Raw genomic sequence first — 22,392 nt, 5'->3', positions numbered from 1 at the left:
CATACAAGAGGGAGTGCAATACTGGAAGAACATTTGGGTTAAAAGGTGAACGTCTCTCCGGGGGATCGAATCAAACCATAAAAAAAACAGAGAGAGAAAATAAACAACTGAGATAATGTGGTTGCCTAAGTGTGCACACCCTCATCTATTTCGGGGTGTGGCTGCGTTCAGAAGTAAATTCCCACTGTAAATTGCCATTCCATTTAGAATGTCTCTGAGCAACCCACAATATAGTTCAGCTGTTCTAGCATGACAACAGAAGCATAAAAAAACAATATTAACTATTCTGCAAAGCCTTTATTAGTCAATATGCAATACAGAGAAGCTTCAGTAACGAGCATGCAAACATTATTAATTTAAAGATAATTAGGCGCAATAAATTCCTTCTTCTTGTTTGTCAACCTTGAGGGAGATAATCATTGATTTCTAAATTCTGCTAGCAATTAACAGTTACAAGTCAATTTGTACACTGAAAAATTGGGTGACACAAATAACATCAAGCGTTCCACTTGTATGTCAGTCAATCCAATAAGGTTTGTTACGACCATAAGCTAATTAATTCTGGGTCGCTCTAACATATATATCATTTATGATTAGTAAACTGTTCCTTCATTGATTGATTTTTAGATTAAAGCCCGACAAGGATTCGACTTTGGTAGATTAAATCTTCATTAATGACCAAAAAAAGCACAAATGACATAAGCTATTAGACCTATGCTCATCATTGTCTGATTTTATCGCTAGCTATTGACTGCAACTTAATAAGCTGTAAAGATAAGAGGAAAGGGGAATGCAAGGATATACTGCCCTCTAGCGGAGGCTTTAGCTAACTGCAAAAACAAAAGCAAATCTTGCTTCACCGGCAGCCCGAATGAGGCAAATTCACCCAGAAAGGGTGAGTGGGGCAATGACGTCACCACTTTACAGGTTTGCGTCGTTCTCATGGAAACGATGCAGGTGGTCAGAGTACCTGAGGGATAGACAAATAAGTTGACAATTAATCTATCCGAAAACAATGTGAGAAATACATTTTAGAAGTTTGCCAAATGAAAATTTAAAAATAAAATTAGATCATTACGATATTGGTAAAACAAAAAATCTAAAACATATTAAAAATATTAAAAAAGTTGACAATTAATCTATGCGAAAACAATGTGAGAAATACATTTTAGAAGTTTGCCAAAATAAAATTTAAAAATAAAATTAGATAATTAGGATATTTGTAAAAAAAAAATCTAAAACATATTAAAAATATTAAAAACTAAAAGAATATTATTATATATTAAAATTCTGTATATACTACATGGATACATTCCGTCTTACTTTTTAGCACAGAAAGCCGAGCAGTCTCTGCCAATGCTCTCGCTCCAAGCAGTCTTGTACAACACCTGCCACAAATTGGACCACAGCGATGTGAATGATTCTGTTCAGAATACAGTGAAGAAGATTCAAATGACGTACCAAGAAGACCAGACAATGCAGGAACAGGGTGTAGAAGAAGGCCACAGTGCGTGCCATCTTATTGGAGAGGATCACACGGCCCTGCGGGACACGAGACAGCCACGTTGGCATTGTGTGTGTGTGTGTGTGTGTGTGTGTGTGTGTTTGCGTGTGTGTACAATTTGTACCAGGCTCAGGGTTGCTTTATCCCAAGGGCTGAGGCTCAAGTAGCGACGCTGACGCTCCTGTTGACACAAATCACAGCAGAAACATGAACGCAACTTAGACTGATACCAAGATTGAGAAAAAGATGTTGTACCTTCTTACTGAAGGAAGCAAATGGGTCCAACCTCTCCTCATACTGGGAGGAGTAGCGCATCACTGTGTCATCACTGCCTCCAGCCTGCAGCACACGCAAGTTGGTGCGAAATAAATGGTGAGCCACACACACTAAACAGAAAGAAGCCATACTCTGCCGGCATAGCCCTGCAGGAACTTGATCTTCTCGTAGAGTTTGATGTTGTCGGCGCGCAGACTGTCCAGCTCGCTCTGTAGCGCCTGCATGGTCTGCTGCATGGAACGACTCTCCTGCAATGACGTGACGGAGGTTACAAATAATGTGGGAAATGTGCGTGCGGGTATGACGGTGACTCACGGTTTCCAGCTCCTGGTTGCGGGAGCGGAACCTCTCCCTTTGGCTGGAAATGATGGAGAGGAGAGAGTCCATCTGACCTTGAGGCACCTCAGTGTGGACACTCGGGCCCGAATCTGACAAAATGGGGGAAAAAAGGTAGTACAATCAAGGTCAAGAGCTGAATTTAAAAAAATATAGATATAAATCATTAAATGATGTGAATATCTATAGAGGGGTGCCACAAGGCTCTGTTTTAGAACCTCTGTTATTTCCAGATCATGCTAATTTACTAATATACATTTTCCTTCAACTTTCCGTGGATGATGCTGACACCAATGGGATGTTTTTTTTAAGGAACCAAGCATACCAGCAAACATGGCGGTGGCCTCTTTGACGGGGTCAGGGATGTTGATGACTTCGGCGCCGTCAGCCCCGGGTCGGGACAGGGAGGACATGGCCTGGATGGTGCTCAAATCGTGCTCCAGTCTCAGGATGAGCTCCTTCTGCTCGGCACCGACCCGCACCGCCGACGCAAACTCCCCCTGCAGCTCCGCATAGCGACCTGGGGAGGAGAATCCAAAAAGTTTTTTTTCCACATCAACCATTTGGATTTGTCTTATTCTGAAGCACTCACCTGTGGGGTCAATGACACAAACAGTCCAACATCTTTCAAAGTACCCTTTCTTTTTCTCTGAGAATAACTGAACAACAAACTCCCACAGCACACTTTTAGTATTTGTATAAAAGAGATTTACTTCAATTATCACACCTAGGGTGCATGTGAATAATAATAATGATGATGAATGAATCAAATGTCAATCATAACAAATACATTGTGAACGTTTCATACAGTGATATTGCTTTTCAATGTTGTAGAAGGGGGAGACTGTCTTACAGTGCCGAGAACAAACAACATGATACGTTTAGTAAATAGAAAGATATAAAGAAAACAATGATACATGAGGAAACCCAAAAAACAAAATGGAGAAGAAGAGCATCTCAGGAGTGACGGAGGTGCTGAGAGATGGGAAGAGAGAAAGAGGAGGGAAAGGAGGCGTGAACCGTCCCTTTTACAGTCATGCACAGCGCACACACTCCAAGCGGTGGGGAAAGCGTTATTACTTCCACGTTGTTGATGAGAGGGTGTTTAAAAAAACAAAAACGTAACATAAAGCCTCAACAAGCATTTTAAAGCTTTCCAAAGTTGGAGGGGAGGGCTGAACATCTCTCCCCGGGTCATTTGGTTGTCAGTCTACACTGTGGAGGAAGCTAGAGGAGGGGAGATGGGAAACAAAGGTGGACCACTACATCACTATTTGGCTTTTTGCTTCCTCTTGTGTTTTTTTTTGTGTGTTTTTTTTTTTTTACATTGAAATGTTGAGCTTGGAAACAGAGTGAGAGGGGGGGAAAAAAAAAAGACGAAAACAAAAAGGAAACACACGAGCAAAGTGAAGAAGATGAGTGTATTGTGCTGTATTTAGGTGTGTCGCGACGACAGAGTGCGTGCGTGCTATGCGTACAGCACCGCTGCGTCGGGGGGAAAACAAAAGTGATTCCTTACAAAAAACCCACTTCATAAGATATATTCTAAAAGTATTAATATTATTACAAAAAACATCTTGAGGTTTCTCTCTCTGTCTCTTCTTTCTTTCTTTTTTGAAGTTTTTCCTGAATAGGGTGACCAGTGCTGCTGTCCAGGCTTCCATCACAATAATATTAATAAAAAAAAAAAAAAAGCACTACTTCAAAACAGATCATACAGTAAAGCTTTACGACGTCAGAAAACATGATATGATATACAGCATCTGTTACACCTTTACAATGTTATTCAACAGTGTATAGAATCATCTGGATCTTTAAATTTGTAGAAAAATATCTGTGGATCATGGAAAAAAAGTCCTGAATCGTCCCTTCTCTCGTCCTGCCTTCCAAACGAAAAAAAAAAAAAAAAAAAGCACACTGTGACACTAAGTGACTCCGTAGCTACTTGACCCCGACTCGTATTTACAATTTCTTATCCTCCCTCTCCGAATAGTTGGCACACGTCATCTCAATACCTGCAGTGACGTCACGGCGAACCTGACACGGAACGGAAGGAGAAGACAAACCCAAGTTTATAAAAAAAAAAAAAAAAATGCCCTATGAGTAAATTCAGTGTTATTACAGTGTCTGCTGTTTTTCGGCCTACTTCCTCCTTCATTCTGTTTGTTAGGTATGTACAACGGGGGCGGAGTAAGTGTCTGATAAAAGCCCAAATGGGTCAGTCGTTAAGAACAACGCAAGCTCATTAATTCCGTATTCCCGCAACCCTCTCCAGAAGAGAAGTACAGGTCAAGGAGGAAAAAAATATCAAAGCGGATCAGAGACGACACGGTCCACACACACACACACACACGTCTGACGACATCACAACGTTTTGGTGCCCTGCTTGGCAGTTAAAGGCACAAATCTGATGATCTGATGTGGTTTTCGGAAGGGGCGGGGCGGGGCGGGAGGATGGCTAAAATGGGTTAAGTGCTTCGTATTAAGGTTGCAGTGGAGATACAAGACGTGCTCTGTGTGGTTGCGGGCCCGAAAGGCGCTCGCTCTGAAGGGACACGGATGTTTGACACCTGGCGTCCACGGGAGGGAGATTATATCTTGATAGAAATGCAGCACATTGGATCAGGATCGTCTATATGGACAGAAGTAGTGAGACATGATTCATCGAGAAATCAATCATACAGTATTTTCCAAACACTCTTTCTCAGTGTTTTGTGTTTTAATCGTGCTACGCAGGCCCTGCTTGAGGGCTCCCTCTAGTGGGAAGCTAAAGAATCACTGAATTACATGTTACAGTGAATTTCTTTTTTTTTTTTTAAACAATACTGTAGTTTTCAGTTCCATTTAAATTTACATTTCATGTCATCTGTTTCTTTACAGACATCTCGGGATTTTTTTTTTGTAATGTTCAAATCAAACATTTTAATCCGAATATAACCTATATTTGGTTGCAGGGTTAGCAATGATTAGCATTTTGAACAAATTGTCTATTTGAGGCCCATGAATTGGTTCTGACAGTGTTAAAATAGCTTGACTCCATGTTTTGGTCCGTTTTCCCCGCCTAATACTTTGTCCATATAGAATCCGTGAATAAAATAGTTGGTACCCTTCTATTCGGGGAAAACTAACAAAAACTCCCGCGATGGTAACTGAAATAATACTGGTGGCTAAAATGGACCTTTCTGTCACTCGGGCAGCACCAATACGAATTTTGCCAAACTTGATTTTTTTTTTTTTTAAATGACCTTTTCTTTTAACAGAAGGGTACCAACAATTGTGTTCATTAAGGGAACAGGAAGCTTAAGGGAGAGTATTCCATCTCCAAACCAAATCAGGTACTTCCTAATTATAACTACACCGGCCGTGTTCCCGTTGTGTCGCACGCACTTGTGTGTAAATTCATCAGCCGACCGACATCTGTTTCTATTTTAGTGTTGGAGTGTGTGCTTGGTTCTCAACCATTTCGGCAAATGAAAGGCATCCGTTTCCCAGGAGCCACCCCCCGCGCGATGGTAACTCCGGTGTAGTGTTTGACAGACCCTGTCCTAATAAGTGCTTTTCTGTACGGACTGCTATAGATAACAATTCTGCATAATCGTAGGCTGGCTCTTCCCGCGCTAGCTGGTACAACTCGTCTAATCTCAATTTGGCAGATATGACCTCTTTTCAACATGTATTCTCATGTTCGGATGATTTCGTTTGACCTATATGACAACGAGCATACACTTGGACCTGATGGAGTGAATGGCGATGAATGACTTCTAGCTGAAGACAAGTTTGTCCGAGATAGACGTCCGTAACGATGGCAAGTCGAGTCAAAACAAAGAGATATGCAATCCAATCATCTTGATATGTTTTTTGTCGGATTCTCGAGCTAGCCATTTAAGAGCATAACTGTTAAAAAAAAAAGATAGGAAGGGGGGTGGGGTGTGACAACCCCATTTTTTGTCAAAAAAAAAAAAGATTTTGAAATGACACTAAACGTTTCGGATTCATGAATACACAAACAAATGAGAACTAGTACGTCTGTCAATATTAAACCAATACTGCCGGCAGTCTATCACGTCTAGTAAAAATATTACTTGCCCTCAGGAAAAGTATAATCCCTTACATAATAAACAACTCAAGTGATAAGACATTAAATGAAAAATTACAGCACCTATAAATAAGCAGAATAAAAACTAGAAATGAAAATAAGAGAGCAATCAAACCGAGCTACAGTAAATCGTCGTCTTAAACCACATGGTGAGATTAATGTCATGGTAACGCGTCAAACAGCTTCAAAAGAAGGGTGTCAGTTGTGCACTAGTAGTGTGTGCGAGTAGATACGAAATATGAACCCCCTCCCCGCACTCGTTGCAAACACACAAAGACACACACACGCACACACACGCACAAAGGGGAGGCAGTGGGCTGACAGGCACTGAGGGCTTGTGTGGGACGAGGAGGACGAGGAGGAGGTGATATGCCTTCAAATTGGTAGTGTATACAGTAGAATTGAACGTGACGACGACAACAACAATTCCTGGAAATCAGGAAAGACTGGAGGAGAGTGGAACTGCTCACACCAGAGTTGGAGTGAACTCAAAAGTACTGTACATTGCCCCAAAAAAAAATCCGATTTATGATTGCTAACCCAAGGTTTGGAAATTGAACTCGACCCTGACTGACATGCAGGCAAATATACAAATACACACATGACACACACACACACTTCCTGATTTGGCCTATAAAAAGATGTGTTTGTGAACAGGAAATTAGCTGAGCGCCCACACACACACACGTACTGTACACCCGAGCAGATCCAGTGCTGGGTCAAACTGTGATGTGCGCAACCTAAAAAAAAAAAAAAAAAGGGGGAAACAACAACCGGGAGACACGGAAAATATCAGCTACAGTACTACGTGAAGTCATCGTATCGTGTGTTTAACAATGCAATATGATACCGTCCTAATTTGCTTTTTTTTTTTAAAGAACAAAAAAAAAAACGACAGTAACATGTTATCCTCTTATTGTCTGCTTATTTTGTACTAATGCTTCCTAAAATTCCCTATTTTGTTATCTTTAGAGTCAGAAGACTGTGCAATCTCTTATTGGCAACCAAATTGCAATATGGATTTAATATTAAAAAAAAAAAAAAAAAAAAAGCGAGAGAACGAGACGGTCCTTCATCCTTGGCGAAGGACCTAAGGGGTTCCTTCTCTCCTTTCCAGACGAGTGTGTGTTTGCGAGGAATTATTACGTCATCCTCCTGGCCATCACATGGCTGTCAGCAGGATAGAGATAGGAGTACGGGGTACACAACAGGTCAAAGTTCGTACATCAGTAACCATGGCAGCTCAGGCGCGTTACCCTCTTAAGAGTGTAGGAGATACAAAAGCAAAAGGCGCCGCCGTTCAGAAGCGGCGGCGCACACGCGCGCGCTGACGCAACCCCTAAACATACAAAAAAACACACACACGCGCACACACACACATGCAAGTGAGTGAAAAAAGGCAAAGGGTTTCTTTTCTTTTTTTGTAACAGTCACTCTACAGTGTGAAAAAAATGAGGCGTCTCACTGAGTGAGGGGAGGTTTGTGGACACTTGGGAGGTGAGAAGAAGAGCGGAAAAAAGATCTCCTTTAAGAAAAGTGAAAGTTCTTGCCAGAGCGTTCCTGTCTCTTATCTATCATCGAGCAGTGTGTGTGTGTGTCACTGGGACAGCTGCTGCGACAGGCCTCGCCTGTCTTGACCCAGTCCGGGTTTCGCAGCCCGGCCGCGGCTCGGGACCGACCCCGGCTCGGGACTGACCGGTCGGTCTGGTGCACCAGTGGCTGGTGATAAGGGGGGAGGAGGTACAGCAGGGCCAGAGGCCAGCAGGACGGCTAAGTGCTTTTCTCAGTACAAAAACAAAACTCAGTTTAAAAAAAAAAAAAAAGATAAGAAGAGACACTTAAGCTCTCTTATTTTGTTCTTCTAGGTATTCAGTAAATCCTTTGTTTGTTTTTAAGGGTTTTGCCAACCTCGCTTTCCTCTTTTGGGAAAAGCTTTGTAGTAAAAATGGCTGCTGAGCTTGACTTTGGCTGTGTCCACTCTCCAACTGGAACAGAGCAGGAGGGGTCCAAGGTTAGAGGTGGTGAGGTTATGAGACAAGAGGGGCGAAGGAAGGGCGCTCAGGCTGGAGGAGGGGGCGGGGCTAGAACTCCCACTCGGAGGGATCCTCTTTGCTGGCGGCCTTTTCCAGCCGATGGATGATGTTATTGAGGTTGGCCGCTTTCTTCTTGCGCAAATTATTGTCCCTGGGGTTTCTGGCCGGGCCGGAGGCCGGGAGATTAGTACTCGAGGCGGAGCTTCCGGGGGAGGCCTCCGTTAGGCTGAAGAGCCCAAGTCCGCCCGAGCCGCAACTAGAGCCCGGCGGGACGCAGTCTAGCTGGGAAGGAGAATTATTCGAGCCCCCCGCCTCAGACTCGGCCTCCATGTCGTGGTCTTTGCACGCTCCCCTGTGCTCCTCCAGGCCCGCGCCGAATCCCTGGCGCGCCTCCACCGTGCCCTCCGACTCGGTCCCGTCGCAGCTGTCCCCTTCGCCTGATTTCGACCCGCGGAGGGAAGGGGAGCCCCCCTCGCTGCCGGGCCCGACCCCTCCGGCCGCCTGGATTTCCTCAATGAAGAGCTCTCGCCGGATACGTGACCTGGAAGAGACGCTGGACGTCAATCGCTGTTTGTTAAAAGTGAACTGAAACGCATTTGAAATTGGTGCTAATGTCCAGTAGCCTACCAATGGCATTTCACATTATATGTTAGCGGTTAAGCTAGCAGACATTCATTATCTTGTTTGGTTAAAGACTTTTGGTGTATGTATTTTGTAAATCATGGAGGTGTTAAACTACAAGTAAAAACATTTCATATGATGCTAAACGAGCGTCCTCAAAACGCTGACCTGTAATTATGAAACCAGTTGATAACGGTGCTGGTCTTCAGGTTGAGTTGCGAGGCCAGCTCCTCAATGGTCTTGGGTGAGGGATACGGTTTTTGTTGGTAAGCCCTTTTCAGGGCCTCCTTCTCTTCGGGTCCTAGCACCACTCTGGGCTTCTTCAGGTGCTGCTGTGGCCCCGGACTCTGAGAGCCCTGCACGTAGTCTGGCCCCACTAGGCCACCGTCCACAGAATGGCCGTCACTCAAGGAGCTCAGCCTCCTCTTCATGTAGGCTGTGTAGACACAAAAGGCGTTTCATGAAAATATAAGTACGGAAAATATTAATGGAGACATTTGATTGAAAAATAATCAAACGGTGTTGTCATGGGCGCTTTACTACTGCCAGGTATGCTCAACTGACACTAGGTGGTGCTATTGTACTTCCCGCAAAATGTAACAATGAAGCCCTGTTCGACGCAAACGGCAAACGCAAGCTCGATTGACTTCAGGCACCGGCGGCAGAAAATGAACAGTTCACGGCGGCTTCACATTAGTTTGACATTTTGTCCACCCTGATACACATATTAGTAGTGCAGCAACAGCGGTGAGGCCCTCGGAGCAAGGTTAGAGCGCTCTTTTAAAAAGAAAAAAAAAAAAAGCAAGCTTGCGGGCTGCTAGCGCAAAGGTGAGGGGGCCAAACAGTTGCTGTGGAGGAGATTCGTGTCTTTCCTCGTGGCTTTGCTCTGGGTCAGGTCGATTGCCGCCTGCTACTGGGAGGCTTTACTTTGGGGTCAGTTAACCCAAATGAAGTTGAAAGGAGAGTGACCCCCCAAAATGCACTGTTATTGAACTGTAGCTTATTTGTCTTCAGTTTCGTGATACTAAAGTCAAAGCATTCCTCTAATAAAAGCGCATCAATTGTGTGGTGAGGGTGAGGGGGGGGGGGGTCACTGAGGCCCGACCTTTGGTATCACCGCTGATCACACTCACGTGGGCAAAAAAAAGCAACGCTGCGTGATAAAGGCTCCCGACAAAGATTAAAAATACAACTTTATAGACTGATGATTATTACGATGATGACAATGATGAAGAGGAGTGCTGATGACTGTGAGTAAGCAGGCCCGCGGCGGTCCCCTAGCTGTCACATCCAATACAGTACGTGATGCCTGGCGTCCTGATTGCTACTGACATCACACCAAGACGACTGTGATACGCACAACATGCTCGGTCGGCCGGCCTACACAAAAGATATCGTCTGTGCAAGGGGCTTTCATCTGCATGTTTTTATCAAATAAACGCATGTTTGAGCACGTGGTTCTGAAATCTGAAGGGGGTTACCCCTCATAGCCTTGAGTTTTTTTTGTTTTTTTTTTCTCCATACACACCTTTCTTCTCCAGTCGCTTCATGTCCATGAGTTTGTCCACACTGTGCGGGTCCTGGAGCCAAAGCTGCATCCGGACAAAGGGCTCCCTGCCCTTCAGGCTGAGCTTGTGCCACGGTTTGGGCCTGGCCAGCAGGTCTGAGACAGAACCCTGTGTCAGACCCAGGATCGTCTCCCCAAACAGACGCTGGCCTGGTTGGGATAGATGATGGCCTTTGTTAGAGAGGGGCATTGATTTAAAAGATGAATTTGGGAGAAAAAAAGCTTTGCTATGAAAAATTGTGACCGTTTCAGAATAATCCGGAGCCAGGAAATAGCAATAATAATAATTCTAGCAATAATAATAAATTAAATAAATTAATTAATAATAAATAATTCTAGCAATAATAATAATTAATAATAAAGAAATAATTCATGCTTTCTGGAAGTCTCACCGAGGTTGTTGTCTGTCAGCACCTCCTTCACCTTCTTGGTAATAGCGTACGTATCGAGCTCGGGAGACATTGCAACCATCTCCTGAATGCTCAGACCCGAGTGGCCGGGTACAGGCAGCGGGGTTCCAGGCTGGGAGTCTCCGCACGAGGGCTCGTCGGAGGCGGTCTTGAGCCCGGACGACTGCGACGTGAGCAGATCGCCGGCGAGCCCGTTGACGGATTCTTCGGCCGAGCTGAGCGGCGACTCCGGAGCGGGGCTGCAGCTCGCTGATGTTTTGGGAGTACCTTCTGTTTGCGGAGACACAAAGACCGTGTGGCTTAGGGGACACATGTACGCAGGATTCCTCTTTAAGGAACGGCGAAGGTGTTTTAAGTTTTTTAGTTTGACGCTTTTTTGGCTTGCTGCTCTTTCTTCCACCCGCCCCCCCCCTGCCTTTCTCTGCCTGTGTAGTGTTGCTGTGCAGCTCAGCAGGCTGGAAGAGAGCAGTCATGAGGAGCTGTCAGTGTACATTAGCTGCTGTTTACACCCCCAGAGAGAAACAGAGACACGCACACGCGTGCACACGCAGAGCTGCCATCTGGCGCCGCAACACTAACTTGTCTATGACATGACGAACCAGCAGCTTGCTGGCTGACACTGCCACTGCATAGTGGATGCGGGGGGGGGAGGGGATGGGAGAATGCGAGGTCAGATCGGGCGAGAGAGCGCCAGGGATGGAAGATTGACTGATTGACAGATGGACAGTAGCAACTTGCCGAGAGCTCTAATCAGGGCTTTCTGAGTAAAGCGCTTGTGTGAATCATAGATGTGTGCTGCTGCGGCGGCGGGATTTGTGTACCTTGGTTGTGAGCTTGCTGGATATGTGCGTTTTGCCCCTGGTCTCCATTGAGCCACGGCTGCATGCGCACGTAGGTCTCCCGGTTCCTCTGGTTCAACTTGTTCCACGGCTTGTTTCGAGACAGACTGTCGCTCAGTATTCCCTAAAGCGCGGCGCGAGGGGAACACGTCAGACGCTGGAGGAAAAGCGTACACGCGAGATCCTCCGTACCTCTTTGGAGTCTTCCTGGTTGTGGTTCTCATCTCCAGCTGAAGTCCTGCGGGGGTCCGTGTGCATGCTGCTCCACCACTGCTCTCTCCAGTAACCCACCCCACCCGCCGCAGTCCCGGAGCTCCGACCTTGCTTGAGAGGGCCGTCCGATGACATGTCGATGCCCGAAGAGGGCCTGCTCTCCCTCTTGATGCCGGAACTGAAGTCCAGCACTGGCGACGGGGAGGAGGGGGAGGACAAGAGCGAGCTGGGAGGCTTCTTGAGGGAGAGAGCCAGGGGATTGTAAGGGGGGAGGGGAGCGGTGAGCGGCGAGCTCATGAGGTCCCTCTGAGACATCAGGGAGGATGAGGACGAGGAGGCTTTGAGGATGGGTTCCAGCGCAGCCTGCTGGGCCTCCATCTCCCGGCGAGCTTGCTCCAGGATGGAGCGGATGGCCTCGTCTGACCCGCCGCCCCCCAGCCCGCTTCCGCCCCCTCCTTTCAGGCCTACGTAGGAGGGCTGCGCATGCGACAAATCTGGACGGAGGGGAAAAAATCAACGTCAAGGGGATACGGAAACATCTCCAGACTTGACAGGAATAAAAAAAAAGAATAAGATTTACACTCACCGGCTTTCTGCACCTGCAGCTCTCTTTTGGCCTGCTCCAGAATGGACTTGATGGCCTCGTCTGAACCGGCATCTTGAGAGCGGACGCGAGCTGTGATGTTCCCTGAAAGCAAGGAAAGACAAAGCCAGACATGAAGACAAGAAGGGCAACCAACTCTTTGGAGGCAAACAAAAGAATGGATCATTTCTGTCTAATAAGAAACCTTTCCACAGAACATTCCGGCTCGAAGGCAACTACACCGTTGGTTCCTTTGGAGCCCGCCCGCCACACATGCAAACGCACTACGGGGCCTTCTGCACATGCTGGCTTTTTTTTTTTTGCGTGGCGACCGTGGCGGAGCATTTCCGCCCGCCAATGATCGCCAAAGCGCATCCACCCTTGACACAAACATGCCACACGGACAGAACGTGCTGGAATCTGCGTGTGAAGGGGACAGACCTGTGTGTGAAGCTGTATTGGAGAGGGCTCTCCGCTTCGGAACATCCTGAAACACTCGGCTAAGCTGGGGCTGGCCTGAGCCCTCTGTTAAAAACAATATACCACACACTATGTTAAAGCACTTGTGGGTTTATTTTTCTGACAGCTACGCTATTGTATGAACTTCCCTAAGAAGTAAATGCAATGCGGAAGGAGGGGTGGACTTTTTTATCCAGCGCACATTAGAGTGCCAGGAAATGTATTGATCCACATCACGTGGAGCCCCGGCAGGAATCCAAGCTAGCGCAGGAGAGTGAGATGTAATGACAAAGTGTCGGAGGCCCAAACTGTCTTCCAGACGAGGTGGTCAACTCCAACGCATTTTGCGGACCGCCATCAGAAATGTCCCGATGCGTGAACAAAAAGCAGGCCCCGGGCTAATCGAATCTACCCGCATTTAGCGGTAGCTCAGCCTTCTTGCGAGTTGCCACCGATCGATGCTATTGATGTGTGAAAGGTTTGTGTATTGAGCGAAACGGCGAGGAGAGGCTCTTGGGGATGTCTGTGTGTGTCTTAACAAGTCGTTCAGGACACACAGATGTGGCGGAGAATGGGAGTTAGGAAGGAATATATGAAGGCTAGGTCCTATTGACAAGCTGATCAATAGCCGTGTGCAGGGCCGCTCCACGGAAGGCGCACACGCATGCTTGACACACACACACACACGCACACACAGCGCACTCCAGACGCGGGCGCTCACCTCGCTGCCGTCCCTGGATGCTGCGAAGCGCCAGGATGTTCTGCTCGTCGGCCAGGAACTGCCTCATCTTGTGGAAGGGCTCCTTGCCGCGGATGGTGAGTTTGTTCCAGGGTTTGGGCCGGGCCAGGATCTCGCTGACGGAGCCCTGGGAGAGGCCCAGCACGTAGTGGCCGAAGACGCGCTGGCCGATGTTGTGCTTGATCAGCTGCTCTTTCACCTGCCGGGCGATCTCGGCCGTGTCCATGTCCTCGCCGTCCAAAACGCTCCCCGTGGTGGCGTCCGAGTGGCTCGGGGACGGCGACGGGGCGCTGCCGGCCGTGCTGCTCCCGTTAACGGGGGCCATGTCCGGGCTGGCCGGGGGCGGCTGGGGGCTGCTGGCCGCCAGGGGGACGGCGGCCGAGGCGCAGCCCGGGGTGGAGGTAGGGATGGAGCTGAGGGTCGGAGTGAAAGGGGTGAACAGAAGAGCCCCGCCGGGGATCCCGGACGACTCTTGCAAGGCTTTGGAGTAGAAGGTCTGCAGCAGCTGCCGCTGGATCAACGAGTTCAAAGCCATCTTGCCACCCACCAGCGGGAAGACCGGGGAGTAGAAGTCCTGGCCGATGCCCGTGGGAGTGAAGGGGTGGGCTTCCCCGCTGCTGCTGCTGCTGCTGCTGGTGGTGGTTGAGGTGGCCGTGTTGAGGGCATCCGTGAGAGTGCGAGACAGGGAAGGCTGCGAGGAGGAAGGGAAAGGAGGAGGGGGCGAAGAAGAGGGCTCGCCGCTTTCCTCCTTAGGTGTCGACTCTTCTGTCCCTTTCCGCCCGGCTGGCCCTACAAGAAAGGTCAAACACACCATGCATTATGGGGGGAGTCAACAAAAAAGGGGTTCCAAAAAAAAAAAAACAGAGACCAAACACAAAATTAACAAAAGTCGTTTCCGAATTTGCCTTTTTTGCCAACCCCCCCAAGACAAAATGCCCATGCATTTGTGATTTCAACCTTTCTTGTAAGTCACAGCCTGGAAGAGGGGGAAAAAAAAAAATCAGGACAACCAAAACAATTGACAGTGTGCCGTCGAGGCCCGACTTCGCAGTTCCTCGTGTGGACGCAAGTGGTCAAAAGAAGTCGTCCTCCGTGCCGAGCGGTGATCCTTAACGTTGTCCCGGATGCGGCGGCAAGTCCTTATTTTATTAAATATATCCAGGTCGTAGTCTGAAAACAATATTTATGGCTGAACAGAATACAAATAGTGTGGGCAGGTCTTCACACTCACGGTGAAGGTCAAAGTTTTCCAACAGACTCCATTTTCACATTCATCAAAACAAATATATGAAAGCAACTCGTGCCCCCCCCCTGATCTTTTTAACGATAAGAATCCATCTGGATGATAGGCGCGGCGAGTAATATTATTCAAATGCATAACCATTGAGACTTAACATGATTGAGCGAGACAGTAGGCTCCCCTTACTGTGAATGTTAATCAATTCAGAGCTGCTCAGCTATTCAAGCCTAAAGCGATGACATTTCAAACCCATAAACACTGTTGCGCTCGTCCCGATGCAAGGCGGGGGCCATAGTATGCTGTCCTCGTTTTTGGTGTTGTGCAACTTTTATTTGCTCTTTAGGTTGACCTACTGGTTTGAATCAACGCGCTCGAGTTGTCTTTGCGCGTGGGCTCGATAAAACCTCATTTTGGTTGACGTGTTTGGAAACAAAAAGCTTGTGTTCAGTATTCTCAGAGAAAAACAAAAAAGGCAGGGAGGCTTTTTTTTTTTTTGCCTTTTTTTTTTGTGAACAGCCTTACCCGGAGACTTCAAGTCGCATCCGCCATTACCGTAATGGCTGGCCTTCCTGAACTTACCGCTGAGCTCGGCGTTGGCTATGCGCAGCGCGGCGCTCTCCGATTGAAGACTACGATTCCTCTCCAGCAACAGCACCTCCAGAGGTTTGGATGAATCCTGATGACGGACGGGAGAGCGCAAAGTAAAAATACATTTTTTTTTCCCCAACTGAAAAGCTCATAATTACTATACTTGTTCAATTATCCAATCATTCTATGTCCTAATTATGGAACAAAGACCAAGGGAGTAATGTCATTACGAGACATTTTTCCTTTTTTTTTTTTTTTTTACCTGCACGGAATCGGATGTTCCAAACTCGACTGACTTCAGAATACTGAGGACAGAGACAAAACGTATTTTACCAAAAACGATAACACCAAAAAAGGGTCTTGAAACAAGGTCATGCTTTTGTACCGCCGCATCGACTGCTGGCTCAAGCTCCTTACCCCAACTCCTTCTTCACCTCCTCATAATCTGCTTGCTTCTCGAGTTTCTCTTCCAGTTCCTGCGGATGGCGAAAGATTTCACCGACGCCGACGCCAACACAGCGCACACACAATCCCAACGACTTCTTCTCTTCTACCTTGAGAACGGCCGTCTTGCTGCTGAGCTGCTGCTCCAGCTGTGTGATCTGGCTGCTGGTGGTCTCTCGTAGTTTGGTCAGGCTGGCCTGCAGTCTCTGGACGTCTTCCACCAGCTGTGCGCTCTCCCTTTCTTTGGCCCTGAGCTCCGCCTCCAGACTTGTGTGGGACGCCACCTCCGCAGTTTGCTCCTGCAAGCCGTGAACCGCAACCACGTCATTAGGTGGACGGCACGCCGACCGACTTCAAACGAATGGGACGATTGAGATCATGAGCGTGTTTATACATAAACACAATATTGTCAAAATAAATCAAATTACAGCCTATTAAATTAAATTAATCTATTTATTGATTTTTTTTAAAATTTAAATTAAAGGCCAGTTTTAATTCTTACTTTTAATTAATTGATTAAAAGGCGGGCGTTTACTTTTCGGGATTATTTGACATCTCCCAATGTTACCCGATAGAATCACTAATGAGGACAGCAAGTCCTCTTGTTCATTTAGTCGACGACCTTGGAGGTCCCGTGACAACGGTAATCAATGAACGGCCGCTGCGATCGGACGACCGACCGCCTCTGAAGTAAAAGGGCGAGCTGATCTTGAGCTCTTCGACGTCTCTGTCGGCCGCGCGGGTAAATCAGCGAGGGGACGAAAGGGTCTTACCGCGTCGGGGTCGGCCTTGCCGGTCGGACTGGCGGCCTGCTGGGATTGGTTATTCAAGGACAGCTGCTCCCGCAGTGACTCAGCCTCTCTTTGCGCCACCTCAGCTCGCTGCAAGGAGAAAGAGAAAAGTCGCGGTTCTTACGGTCAAACACGATTAATCTCATGTTCAGGCAGCTCAGATCTGAATTAATGTGTGTACACTTCCGCAAACCAGTCTAGGTTTTCTTGCTAGCCTTCAAGAAGACTGAAAAACTTCAACGTGTGCGGGGCTATAATTTCATGGAGGCGGAGCTAATGTCAATGGAACCGTTTTTTGTCAAAAAACTAGACCTCAACTCCATTTCAATATGTTGTTTTGCAGTCCATGTGGAGACAAAGTCCCATTCCTCCCAGCGTAAACATATTCACGCCACAGGGAGGAAGGCTTTTTCCTTCGGTTCAATAAAGTGAAATATTACATCGTCTCGGAAAATTGAGATGACACCCGCTGCCTGTTTTAACGGCCAAACTGCCATGCTCCAGTCGGAAATCATCAGTAACACGGGGTAAGCACGCCATCATTAGGCGTCGCAGGCAGCCGATTCCACGCCGTTCCTAATTGCAAGCACATTGGGAGACGCTATTGACAGGGCGGGGAGCCGGACGGCCTCGTCGCTACAGCGAAATGCTGTTTGCCATTTTCTCCTTATAAAAGCGTATAAAAAGTCTGTGGCGGAGCTGGAGGCCATGCTGTCATCCTCGGTAAACCTCAAATCAGAAGTGTGAATGGCGCACGTTTGTGTGTGTGAGCGCGCGCACGGGTGGCATTAGCGTCGAGAGTGCTAACCTTTAGGCTAATATTAACATTACATGCCCATGCTAACCCTTTAGCCACAAATCATACTGGCGGGCTAATAATGAAAGTTAACAACAATGACATTAACAGATAGCACGGGAATATTTACAGCACAAGGGCAGAGGGCGTGCTAAGGGGCCCGTTTCAGATGGACGGGGTTAGTGGTGCTGTAATAAATTAAAAACAAACAAGAAGTAAATATAGCCTACATTTAAAATACCAGCAGGATGGAGCTAAAATGAAATTTACGTACACCTGCTCATGATAATGTTAAAGTTGGATGCCGATAAGAAATACATTAAAAAAAATATATATATAATATATGAGTAGTGTTTGGCTTATTCCTTATATAGAAGACAATGATTAGGTTCAAATTAAAATACTGCATTCTGATTGGTTAGAGGGTCCAGTGTTTTTACCTGATTGGCTCTTTCAAGGTCTGTCATCACCATCTCGATCTCGTCAGCCCTGAGGAAGACATTTTGGGGTTTTTGGTTACTGCGCACGGCAAAAACCACCACGGCGGATGTGACGCGTTCAACGACAACACGCATGCGCAAACAGACAAAAAAAAAAAAAAACACAAAGCCAGATAAAAAGTCACAGCGTGCCAATAAACTCACAGTGAGGAGTCCATTAAGCTAGCGTCTAAATTTCACCTTAATCCACCGATCGTGAACTCCATAACCCGAGCAGCTTGTATGTGTGCGTGCAGTTAAGCGTGTGTGTCTATGCGCACATGTAAGCCCCCCCCCCCCTAAAACCCCCGACCACACTAAAACAGAGGGATAACATTAATAGAGCTCTAAGTCCTAATACAGCAGACTAATCTGCTATGAAGCTGTGAGATTGTGTCTGACTAATGGTCTGCATGGAGGCCACGGTTCAAATAACGGCAACGACAGCGGGAAGTCCCCAACGCTGCTTCTTTATTATCAATCTGAACCAAAAAGTGTTTGATGAGCTTTGGTTGGGCTCCAATGATAATTAGTGTAACATCATTCATTCATAAAAATCGATTTCCGTAATTTTCGGACTATAAATCGCATTTTTTTTTCATAGTTTCGGTGGGGGGGGAGACTTATACTCAGGAGCGACTTATATACATATATATGTGGTTTTTTTTCACTTTTTTGGGCATTTTATGGCTGGTGCGACTTATACTCCGGTGCGACTTATAGTCCGAAAATTACGGTACTCAAAATACAGGCTTAATATATGTCCAAGTGTGCGTCGGTTGCGTAAGCGCAAACAACCGGCCACCATTAAGCGCTGAGGTCTTCAAAGACCCACGCGAGCTTTTTTTTTTTTTATATTTGTGTGGCGCACTATGAGAAACGTCCCGTAAGGCTTTCGAATCACTCATTTGAACGTGTTAAACAAAACAGACAAAGTTGATATTAGGTCAACAATGTGCCAAAGGCATCGCACTTTAAAAAAAAAAAAAAAAAAAAAATCAGATGAGGGTAGGAGAGCTTTTCACTCCGCTTTTATTCTTTCCCGAAGAGTTAAAAGGATCCAGCGCGCATTTGGGCAACATAATAGTGCCACTACCTCACCAGCTTTTATCCTGTCTTAAGCTATGGTGTGCGCGCCCGCCCGACCGCCCGAGCGTTGTCACGCGCACAAATGTGAGGTCAGAGCGCCAACAAGCCAGAAAAGCTCGTAATGGAGAGCGTTTATGGATATCGTAATGCAACCCAAATACAAGCCAAGCGCCCCCGCTCCAAATGTGATCGTTTAATCAAAGTACAGATGCACAAAGTCTTCTTAAATAACCTTTGGATTTGGCTTTATTTGGGAATTATAAAAGGCAAAGCTAGAGGCTGAGGGCCAAAAGCAGATCACAGGGAAAGGATTTTCGCCGTATTCTGACAGTCGGACGGGCGAGCGAGCGAGCGAGCGAGGGAAAGGAAAAGCTAGCTATGAGGTGACGCATGCTTGCACCCAAAACGTTGGACATGGGGGGGGGGGGGAGTGGTTAGCTTTATAAGGCCAAGATTTATGAAGGGTACACTTTAGACGGAGTAGCCACATGGAGGCGCTAGAGAGCACGTTGGAAAGGGACATGAAAGCATTCGGGATGCACCCGGTGACATCAGTGAGCACTTTTGAAAAAGGCCCAGAGCCTTTAAGCTGTTACTGTACTTCCGCCTTTCCATCCCTCCCCCCCTTCTCTCTCTCTCTCTCTCTCTCTCTTCCATCCTACTGTATGTCTGCCGCTCAACCTTTTTCTCCAACTCTTCCACTTTCCTGCTCTCTTGGCCACAGTGCCAGCAGGACATTCCCCGATTTAGATTTTCATTTCCCTCCTCTATCACACTCTGATCCCTCCTTCCTTCGCAGCAGACCCCCGGCGTGCTTTTCCTTTTTTTTTTTTAATTACCGCCCAAATTTCATCACTCCATTCCCTTCTCTTTCTCCACACTGTGTTTTCACAGTGCGTTCGTTACCTTGGGGATTTCAAGGAGGCTTAAAAGGAAAGCTAGCTTCTTGTGAGAGTGTGTGTACCTTTTGGCCCACTTCAGAGTTGTGTGTGTGTATTGGATATGCAAACAGGAAATATGTCCAAAGTGCTCCCTAATCACCAACAATTTAGGTTTTCCTCAAATGGACCCTCAAGCCTTTACACAGATTAAACTTCACACGCACAGCAGCGCCCTGCAGGGTCGTGGATCAATACATCATTAATCTTTTATAGTGACTAAACGGGTAAAATGCAGCCGGGCGGACCGTCAAAGTGAACACAGAGAGGCTGCTGGAGTTCACACAGTCCCCAGCAGCGGCAACATCGAACAAATTCTAAGAACGCGTGTGTGTGTGTGTTTTAAAGGCAGATTACCCAAATGCACCAAGAGGATGGGCGATTTGTCACGCAATGGCCTCCTTAGCGGCAAGTTCAGAGTAAGCGTGCGTGCGAAAACGTGCACGTAAGTGCGATTTTTTTTTCTTTTTTTCGTGAAGCAGTCAAAGGGTTAAAAGTTGTGTTCAGCCAAACCCTGGCGATTTGCTCAGCCAAGCAGTAAACGGAGAGGAGGGGGGGGGGGGGGGTGGACTCCAAGGACTGGGAGGGTGCAGGGTTAGAGAAGGTTTGTGTGTGCTTTAAAGCGTTGCATTAAAATTTCAGATCACAGCACGCCACATAGTCAAGGACCCTGACTGCCTCGGGCTCCCGTGCGTGTGCGTGCGTGCGTGTGTTTAAATGCGTACATGAGCGTGCGTAGGGATGTGGGCAGGCATGTGTTTATTAGCCTATGCAAGCAAATGGGGGGCCTTCTACATAAAAATGTGTTTTCTTGCCACATAAAAGGGGCAAAAAAAAAAACGGCAAGAAATAAGAGAGTGCTATCTGGCCGCAGGGCGAGAGAAAATGCAAAAAGGGGGGGGGGGGAGTGCGGATAGTCTATAGACGCTATTGATTGGCAGCGTTGCACTGTGCAATCTTCCTGTTGACTTTGCTCTCATAAACAGATAAAAGATAGTGTTGGAGTGAGGGAGAAGTAGGAGGAAAAAAAGTCGTGCGAGGTTGAGGGAAGTCGGATCGATCGGTTCGTAACAGCCAGTCAATTTAACAACTCTCTTAATGGACAGACTCAGTGAATTTGGGCCAAGGCGGTACGGGGAGAGATAGATAGATAGAAAGAAAAAAGATGAGTTTATAATCTGTTGTGTTTTATGCATTGAGCGGAATCAGAAAGTACATGTGACGGGCGGGGGGGGCAATTTGGAACGTTCGCTAGTACGAGTTGGATGGAACCTGAGTGGCGCTTGACAAAAGTGGAGTGCTGACAAGCAAAAGCTTCTGTTTTCATCTTTGCCACGGCGGGAAAGATCGATATTGATGGATTGTCGCTTCTCCGCGACTGGAGCTACCTGAAGTCGCAAGTCCCTCGTCAGTCACAACCTCCATGAATCATGAGGCCTTTATGCGGTTGTTTTTTTAAATAGATGAACATTGGGCGCTTGGGAGGGAGACTTCTTGAGATGTGTTGTGGAAATCAACGCTGATCAGATTTCTTTTTAATTACGCGGGGGGAATCCTGAGCAATTTCCCCGTCGATGAAGAAAATAAAAAACGTTGCCCTGGTCCGCTGTCAAAATTGTTTTTTTCGTGGATGCTGCTGAAATAGCGTAACGAGAACGGCATGGCTGTTACGTACTGTAATGTGATTACGCTTCAACCTCACCCCCTCCCATTCGGTGTTTTTTCAAAATCATCTAAAAAGACAGGATTGGGGACATGACATGATCAAATTAAAATCACACTCTTTCAATAAATCCACTTTTTGATCACCATGCCAAATTCTAACCGATTTAGATATTTGTGTTCACATCTGTGCTGGCAGGCCACACCCCCCCCTACTCGCCCCCTCCCTCTCCAGATACCGTTTGGGAGAAGGCATTTCAGCCACCGTCAGTATTTACAACGCCGGGGCAATGGCGGGATTTTGAGCCTTGTGGGAGACAATCCAACTCTTTCCATATGATTATATGGAGGATGGCGGGGACACGTACTTTGCTGAGGATTCCTCGTCGTACTTGGTCTTCAAATCAAAGAGCTCGGCCTGAGTTGTTTCAAGTGCTGCGGGAAAAAAACAAAACATTGAAGGGACAGTCGGTGAAAACTCTTCCAACTAACATTTTCTCAGTCCTTATTACCTGTCTGGAGGGACTGGGCCTTGTGCTCGGCCTCTTCCAACCGTGACGACATGGAGTCTTGGCTCTCCTGGAGTTTCCTACCGAGGCAGACGAGAGTCACGTTAAGAGTCACGGCGACGTGGCGTCAAAAAATCCCACAGTTCATTCACACTTTAACTATTCTCCATTTTCCCACCA

At 46.9% G+C, this 22,392-nt stretch overlaps 1 protein-coding gene across 4 annotated transcripts in view; it reads right to left on the bottom strand.

The window, feature by feature from the left end:
- Positions 1-277: 277 nt before the first annotated feature.
- The window catches only part of cux1b (cut-like homeobox 1b), a 53,873-nt gene continuing 31,758 nt past the window's right edge, over positions 278-22,392 (bottom strand). For 2 of the 4 annotated variants that reach the window (XM_061280192.1, XM_061280191.1), the window contains exons 7-23: positions 22,216-22,292; positions 22,072-22,138; positions 17,976-18,024; positions 16,722-16,829; positions 16,059-16,247; positions 15,922-15,980; positions 15,767-15,809; positions 15,496-15,592; positions 13,659-14,465; positions 12,920-13,003; positions 12,482-12,583; positions 11,875-12,389; positions 11,665-11,806; positions 10,826-11,113; positions 10,395-10,583; positions 9,035-9,302; positions 2,802-8,786 (exon numbers count right to left, since the gene is read on the bottom strand). In XM_061280192.1, coding sequence (XP_061136176.1) covers positions 8,294-8,786; positions 9,035-9,302; positions 10,395-10,583; positions 10,826-11,113; positions 11,665-11,806; positions 11,875-12,389; positions 12,482-12,583; positions 12,920-13,003; positions 13,659-14,465; positions 15,496-15,592; positions 15,767-15,809; positions 15,922-15,980; positions 16,059-16,247; positions 16,722-16,829; positions 17,976-18,024; positions 22,072-22,138; positions 22,216-22,292 — 3,577 coding nt within the window. In that variant the 3' untranslated portion in view covers positions 2,802-8,293. Of the gene's footprint in view, positions 971-1,323; positions 1,389-1,461; positions 1,543-1,628; positions 1,686-1,759; positions 1,844-1,911; positions 2,029-2,095; positions 2,209-2,441; positions 2,637-2,801; positions 8,787-9,034; positions 9,303-10,394; positions 10,584-10,825; positions 11,114-11,664; positions 11,807-11,874; positions 12,390-12,481; positions 12,584-12,919; positions 13,004-13,658; positions 14,466-15,495; positions 15,593-15,766; positions 15,810-15,921; positions 15,981-16,058; positions 16,248-16,721; positions 16,830-17,975; positions 18,025-22,071; positions 22,139-22,215; positions 22,293-22,392 lie in introns of those variants that run through there. The other 2 variants (XM_061280194.1, XM_061280193.1) reach the window with 2 other exon arrangements.

Source organism: Syngnathus typhle, linkage group LG6, assembly GCF_033458585.1.
Source record: "Syngnathus typhle isolate RoL2023-S1 ecotype Sweden linkage group LG6, RoL_Styp_1.0, whole genome shotgun sequence".
Lineage (NCBI taxonomy): Eukaryota > Metazoa > Chordata > Actinopteri > Syngnathiformes > Syngnathidae > Syngnathus > Syngnathus typhle.
Note: the sequence above shows the minus strand (reverse complement) of the source record. Positions and strands in the feature narration are given on the sequence as shown.